This window comes from Phoca vitulina, unplaced genomic scaffold (assembly GCF_004348235.1).
Source record: "Phoca vitulina isolate PV1807 unplaced genomic scaffold, GSC_HSeal_1.0 scaffold8, whole genome shotgun sequence".
NCBI classification, from domain to species: Eukaryota; Metazoa; Chordata; class Mammalia; order Carnivora; family Phocidae; genus Phoca; species Phoca vitulina.
In genome coordinates, this window is record NW_022589711.1 from 56,945,456 (window position 1) to 56,952,691 (window position 7,236).

At 42.5% G+C, this 7,236-nt stretch overlaps 1 protein-coding gene across 1 annotated transcript; it reads left to right on the top strand.

Moving 5' to 3' along the window:
* The first annotated feature begins 131 nt into the window (after nt 1–131).
* Nucleotides 132–6,384, top strand: CRYGS (crystallin gamma S). The gene is made up of 3 exons (XM_032406958.1): nt 132–308; nt 5,332–5,574; nt 6,013–6,384. The coding sequence occupies exons 1-3, from the start codon at nt 228–230 to the stop codon at nt 6,283–6,285; spliced, it is 597 nt and encodes a 198-aa protein (XP_032262849.1). The 5' UTR covers nt 132–227; the 3' UTR covers nt 6,286–6,384.
* Nucleotides 6,385–7,236: the final 852 nt, after the last annotated feature.

Sequence of the window (7,236 nt, forward strand, 5' to 3'; positions counted from 1 at the left end):
AAACTTTGGCTGGGTTTTGGTGCCTTGACTCAGCAAAGTCTATAATGCAGCAAGGCTTGGTAAGCATTAGAAGGGGTACTGAAGCTTTCCTTTATTTCATAATCCCAATTGTTTTTCTAGAAACCATCAATAGCCTCTAAATGACTGACTCAATTTTTGGATCCTATTCTCATGACTAAGCTTTCCCTACTAGTTTGATTTGAAACCAGCGCACTATAAATGTCTCTATGCCTCTCTCTCTAGCTATTCCGGATTCCAGCACTGGGGAAACCAATCTATGCACCAAAATGTCTAAGTCTGGAAACAAGGTAAGTTAGCAGTCATACTGATTTATAGCCTACCACTTTCTTTTCCTTTGTACCTTTCTTTCCAGTGTTTCCTTTCTTTTGGAATGTTTCCTATTTTCCAATGTACCTAAAGATACAGTAAAAGAAAGGTGGAGAAAAGCTTTTCTTCTTTGCCTGAAGGTGAGTATGATAGTGGTTTGAAGGCTGGGATTGGGAGAGAAGATTAAAAAACGCTCATTATATTTTCTACTCGGACAGAATTCCCCAACAGTTTATTAAGGGCTTATCTTTGTGTGGGGGGCGATGTTCAATACTGTGCAGGTATATAACAGGTAAATATCATCATGATTTCTGCCTTCCAGGAACCAATGTTCTGTGACTTTCCCCAGGAATAGGACATGCTGATAAAAGGAGTATGTGGAGTAGAAAACTTTTAGTGTTTAGTTAAAAACTGCTCTGTGAGGGGTGCCTGGCTGGTTCAGTCGGTAGAGCATGCAACTCTCGATCTCAGGGTTTTAAGTTTGAGCCCCATGTTGGGTGTAGAGATTACTGAAAATTAAAATCTTTTTTTAAAAAAAATCTGCTTTGTAAAAGTTAGCCTCCACCAGTAATGTTCTAAAAGACCATTCAAGTGAATTAAATCCTACATATCCATTTCATTCAAGCAGTTACTCTTACCCATCTCCTGAAATAAAGTGCTTACTTACATTAGGAAAATTGCCTCTCAAATATTTGATTCACAGTTGTTGGACTGGAAATTGATCTCTTAAGCAGAGCTTTAGGAATGAGGGATTCTACTTTCATTTCTCTATTTTAGCTCTTCCACTGACGAGTGAGTGTAAGGCAAAGCCATTGGTGCCTGATTTCCGCATCCCCCCCAACTCCTTACTTTGAAAAGTTTCAAACCCATTGAATCTTAAAAGAATAAGAAAGAAGTGTTAAATACTTGCATATCCCTCACTTATATTCTCCAATTGTTAGCCTTTTGCTATATTGGGTGTCTGTCTCTCTCTTTGTACTAAACCATTTGACAGTAAATAGACTTAATTCCTTTGCCATATTTAGGCATGTATCTCCAAAAATAAACATACTATCATTATCTTGTCCCCCAAATTTGTAATAAATATAATACCTAATATTCAAACTATATTCAAATTTCCCCCAATTGCTTCCCCAAATGTGCTTCATGGCTGGCTTTTCCCCTGATATAGGATCCAGTCAGGGATCATGCATTACCTTTGGTTGCCATGTTTCTTTAACCATTTTTTCCTTTAGCCTCTTTTATATGGAACAGTCACCCTACCTTTCTGTTGTTGTAGTTTGAGACATTAACATTTTTCAAAGTCCAGACCAGGTGTCTTGTAGGAAGTCCTGAAATCTGCATTTGTCTGATTGTTTCCTAATGTTTAGATTCAGACTAACCATCTTTGGCCAGAAAGTTACATAGGCAACCTCAAGTATTTCCCATCACATCATGTCAGGAGGCACCTGTTAATTTATTCCAGAATTGGTTAGTACCTGATTTTTTTTCCACTTGGAAAATAAAACTAATAATCATACTCGTCATCTAAAAGATTTTGGGAGAAAAATGAGACAGTGTCTTTAGTGCTCTGAGGTTCTTGAAAGCATGCCATGCAAATCCCACTGAAAAGAATTGTAAGTCCTTAGAGGAATATCCATGTGCCTTGAGGGAAGACTGTTACAGAACCCTCTTTGGGGCGGCTGGGTGACTCAGTCAGTTAAACGTCTGCCTTCGACTCCAGTCATGATTCTGGGGTCCTGGGATTGAGCCCCATGTTGGGCTCCCTGCCTGGCGGGGAGTCTCCTTGTTCCTCTCCCTCTGCCCCCACCCCTGTTTGTGTGCTCTCTCTTTCTCTTTTTCTTTCTCTCAAATAAATAATAAAATCTTTAAAAAGAAAAAGAACCCCCTTAGATGAAAATGCCCCCACTTTCAAAGATTTCCAGAGTAGTAATAGTGTGCTCTCTTATTTCTTGTAGCTGCCCTGTTCATGGTGGTTAGCTAACTTGCTTACTAGGCCAAAAGAGCAAGTTAATCTCTTTCTCTATTGCTTCTCCCTTTCCTGCCATCTTACTAGCAATTTAATCAGAGTTATAGGCTTGGCAAAAACGATGCATTTTACTAAATTTGGTTTTGTTACCTCTGGAATACTCAACATTTTTCTTTGTGCTATATTGGATTAATAGGCTATTTTTCAAAAACTAAACGAAAATGAGAGGAATTTTGTAATAATTTCTAGGGAAATCTCCAGCACTATTTCTTAGCTTTCTCTACAAATTTTTTTTTGCCCAAGAATCTCAGCTCACCATAGAGTAGATTTCATGGTCCTTCTGCAAATGGAAATTGAGTAGAAGTACAACATTCTCTGGGCTCTGGGATTTGCAAGGTCTCCCACTGAAAGGAGAGCTTGGTTCTGGAGCTCAGTAATGGCTCCATGGCAACACAGTACTTTGTTTCAGCTTTGGAATGGCTGGCTAGTCTGCTGGAAGGGTGGCCAGCAAGGTGACCTTATAGAACATCCTGTATATAGATGTTAGCCAGGCAAATGAGCAGAGGGCACTAAGTGTGAGAAACATTCAAGTAAAAAAGATACTAACTTTATTTCCTATAGCATATCCCTTGCAAAGCCTCCTTTTTGGGTGACAAATTGACCAAAAACCAAAGGTAATTTGAATTAAAGTTAAATTAAGGAGTTTAGAATCTATTAATTCTTAGTGAAGTTACCTTAGTTTTCCTAAAGATCTTTCCACAGGGCTTTGGGGAAAGCTTCTCAGACTCAGAATCAGTCTTGTTCCATTACTAAGAGAGTAAATGGTGTTTGTGGAACAGAGTTAGCTGTGCAGGCAGGAAGACAGCAAAGGGAGAGAAGATAAAATGAATCACAGGTCACTAACCAGGAGTTTTGCACAGCAGTCCACTCACTTGCCTGCAACGAACTTGTAACTAGCTATTGACCTTAGGCAAGTCACTTAACTTCTTTATCTGTAACAACAGTAGCAAAAGTTTATTGGCAATTATGAACCAGATTAAACTAAGTGCTTTATTGGATTATCCCTCCTCAGAACAATCCTCTGCAGTGGATATTGTTACCCAGTTTTACTAGTGAAGAGCCAGAGCTTTAGAGAGAGGTTCAGTGGCCTATCCAAGGTCACAGAGCTAGTAACTAGTGGTGCTGCAATTTTGTTTTCATCTGTAGACTGGGATGCCATGTAGCTCTCAATCTGCTATGCTGAAGTGGGAAATGGAGCTGGAAGAGAAATTTGGGAGGGGAAGAAAGGAAATGAAGTAGATGATTTGGGGCTGAGAAGGGGTAAGGAAGCTCGTAGGGAAGAGGAAACAGAAGGAGAGAGACAAGCAGGGTAGATTAAGGTGGAAGGAAATAACCATCAGTAGGCTATGATCTAGAAAGTCTCCCCTGGGGTAGAAAACACTGAGGTTTTATGGCCTTTTGCAAGTCATTCTTGGTTTCTACCTCTCCATCATTACTTACATCTGATCAGTCACCAAATCCTGCATTCCTTTTGACCGTTTGTTTCCTCCGTGTCAGCTAGCAGTTGGCATTTGGTTGGCCCACACCATCTCTCACCACACCCATAGCAACCACCTGCTTCCACGCGCATCATCACCAGAGGGATTCTAGCATGGCATCCGCAGCAGGCTGCTGGCTTTATTTCCGAATACTTCTTATATGCGCAGACTCTATATGCGCCAAGCTTGAGGAACTACTTGTCCCTATAGTGGGCCATGTTCTTTTATTCCTTTGAACAGGTAATCCTTTTTCCTTTGCCCCTGGACAGAGATCCTCTCAGGGCCACCTGGCTCTTCTTTCCTGTGAAATGCTTGACCTGGTTTTCTTCTAAACCGATAACGCAAATTAGCCACAAGGTGGCAGCATAACGCTAGGGAATTAACTGCTTGACTCCATGACACCTTGCCTTCCGTTTCAATGATAAACTAGCATTTATCTTGGATTGTGGGATTATAGAACAAGAAGGGGCAAACTCTACAGTCTATTTGGTCTGGTGGTTTTCAGAAACTGCGTCACGAAGCCCCAGGAGTGCCTGAGAACTCTATTTCCTGTTGCAAATAGGACCGTTTTATTTTTACAGCCAGGGCTTCAATCTAGTCTAGTCCTTCCTCTGACAAGCGGGAAGCAGGAGCCCAGAGAGGCGGCTTGCCTCAAGTAGTGAGTCTGCCGGTAGAGATGCAGCTCAAGAGCCCAGGTTTATTATTTCCCGGTTCTCAGAGCTGCGCACCGCCATGCCATTAGAGGTCTCAGGTTTACCCCAGAGATTGTGGGAGAAAACTTGGTAAAGGGTTTGAGGCAAAGAACATTCTTGACTTGTCATTTTGTTGCTTTGTAACTACTCTGTTGGCAATAAAATAATAATACAGAACATAAAATATTGTCATGTGTATGCTCCACATCCATCTAAAATAAGCTCTCTAAAGCTAAGGTACGTTTTATTTTTCTCTGTATATCTTCCATATCACCTACAGTGAATGCCTGCATTTGGAACTCACTCATCGTCATCCAACATTTATTGTGGGTTTGTCCAGTGCAGGATACCGGGGTCCATAGCTTAAATAAGGCTTGGTCTTTGCCCCAGGAAGAAGTCTAGGAGTCTGGTGGGAGAGAGATATATAAGTGAATAATTTATTTTCTTATGTGATGAGTACCGTGAGTTATGGGAACAAAAAGGAGGAAGCCATGAACTTGGGTCTGGCTTATCTTAGGGCACTCTTTTGTTTTGCTTCATTTTAAGCCTTCAGAAAGTTCTCATCCAGGGGGTATAGCTCAGGGGTAGAGCATTTGACTGCAGAAAGTTCTCATCCCTGTTGTTGACAACTAAAGTTGTCTGCCAGAAGGTAGGTGTTGTGAGGTGAGGTAGAGCTCTGTATTTCCTCCTCAAAATCGAAGAGAAAGGAATTTTCAAAGTGGGGATTATGTTCTTGGTCTGTATTTTTTTATGAATAAAGCCTCCTGACTCCCCAGTTCTTCTCTTGGTTCGCCCCGCCCTTCAGATCACTTTCTATGAGGACAAGCACTTTCAAGGCCGCCACTATGACTGTGACTGCGACTGTGCAGATTTCCACATGTACCTGAGTCGCTGCAACTCCATTCGAGTGGAGGGAGGCACCTGGGCCGTGTACGAAAGGCCCAACTTCGCGGGCTACATGTACATCCTACCTCGGGGCGAGTACCCTGAGTACCAGCACTGGATGGGCCTCAATGACCGCCTCAGCTCCTGCCGAGCTGTTCACCTGGTGAGTCTGGGGCCCGCTGGATTCCGCTTGCTCGCTCGCTCGCTCACCTGCTCTGGCTCTTCTCTCTCTTGCCCCTACTCCCCCCACCTTTTTGTTTTTTTACTTTTATGTGGAAGCATCTTCTTAACATTTTCCTACCCTTTAATGCAGTGTTTTCTTCTGTTGGCTGCTGAGGCTTACATAAAACCTAAAGTCAGTTCATCACAAGACTGAATACACGAATTATTTCCAGAGCGCACTCTCTACCTCCTGAGTACTTTAAGGCATTAAGTTTTTCTTACCGAAGGTCAGCTGTTTCGGTCAGTGCACAGCGGGGATGGGAGATCAGATCATCTGGCTTTCAAGATGGTGGGTTCTGAACCACAGCGTTCTGGGAGTTCTTGACATGTCGGTGATTTTCATAATCATGATTGTTTATTTCCTCCCATGTTTTTCCAGTCTAGTGGAGGCCAGTATAAGATTCAGATCTTTGAAAAAGGAGATTTTAATGGTCAGATGTACGAAACCACTGAAGATTGCCCTTCTATCATGGAGCAATTTCACATGAGAGAGGTCCACTCCAGTAAGGTGCTGGACGGCGTCTGGATTTTCTACGAGCTACCCAACTACCGTGGCAGGCAGTACCTTCTGGACAAGAAGGAGTACCGGAAGCCCATCGATTGGGGCGCAGCTTCCCCAGCCGTGCAGTCTTTCCGCCGCATTGTGGAGTAATGACGTGATGGGGCCACAGCCTTCTCCCTGGGGGCCACGTGCTGGCTAGCCTTGTCATCCAAGTAGGCATCATAAATAAAACAATTGGCATGCATTCCACTGTTGACTGTAATGCTTCTCCTTAAACACTCTTAGGGACCAATAAAATAGTGCCCACCACAGTGGGCAGTTACACAAAGCAACTCATCCTTCAGATGGCCAATCTGTAACTTTGTGCCAAGCAGGATGGGGCTGCACTGAAAGGTTAGAAAATCATACTGCCAAGTGGTGGTTCTCACTGCGTAAGTTTGGTATAGATTCAACAGGTACAATAAGAGCTACTGCTTATTGAGTGCCTTCATTATTCCATTTTCTCCTTACAACAACCCTGCAGATGAGGTGGTTTATTTGCATTTTACAAATAAGAAAACAGAGGCTTAGAGAAACTAAAAAACTTGCCCAAGTTCACCAGCTGGTGATCAGAGGAACCGGGGTTTGGTCCAGGATATTTGTTTCCAGAGCCCCTGTTCTTTTCCTTTCATTTCTAACTCATTCATTCAACACCTGCCGGCTGGGGGGTCCATGTGCATAATAGAAATACAAGACCCTGAGAAATTTAAGAGGTGGAAAGGGCAGGGTCCCATGAAGGTCTCATGGAGGAGACAGAATACCTCTCAAGAATGGACAGTGAAAATAGAGCCATCACTTGAAAATGGTGGAGCCATTAAGTCACCTGAAGACCTTTGTTTAAGATTCAGAGGTTGCTGGGTCAGTTACTTCTCAACTTTAAGCTCAATCTTTCCGTAAAAAGTACATATCAAATAATTTGTCCCGACTTTACAATAGTTGAAATGGAGTTTGAGTTTTACTCACTTTGAGTAACCCCTGAGATTTTCTCTGTTTAATCTTGATGAAGAGGAGAATGGTGAAGGAAACCCAGCGTCATTAGGAATACTTAATGAGCATCTGAGT

What these genes read in the sequence shown, in the direction of transcription:
- CRYGS (XM_032406958.1), top strand. Translation starts at nt 228, where the DNA reads ATGCCTCTCTCTCTAGCTATTCCGGATTCCAGCACTGGGGAAACCAAT. An exon ending in TGTCTAAGTCTGGAAACAAG is followed by an intron (nt 309 to 5,331) that starts GTAAGTTAGCAG and finishes CCCGCCCTTCAG; the next exon opens with ATCACTTTCTATGAGGACAA. An exon ending in CCTGCCGAGCTGTTCACCTG is followed by an intron (nt 5,575 to 6,012) that starts GTGAGTCTGGGG and finishes ATGTTTTTCCAG; the next exon opens with TCTAGTGGAGGCCAGTATAA.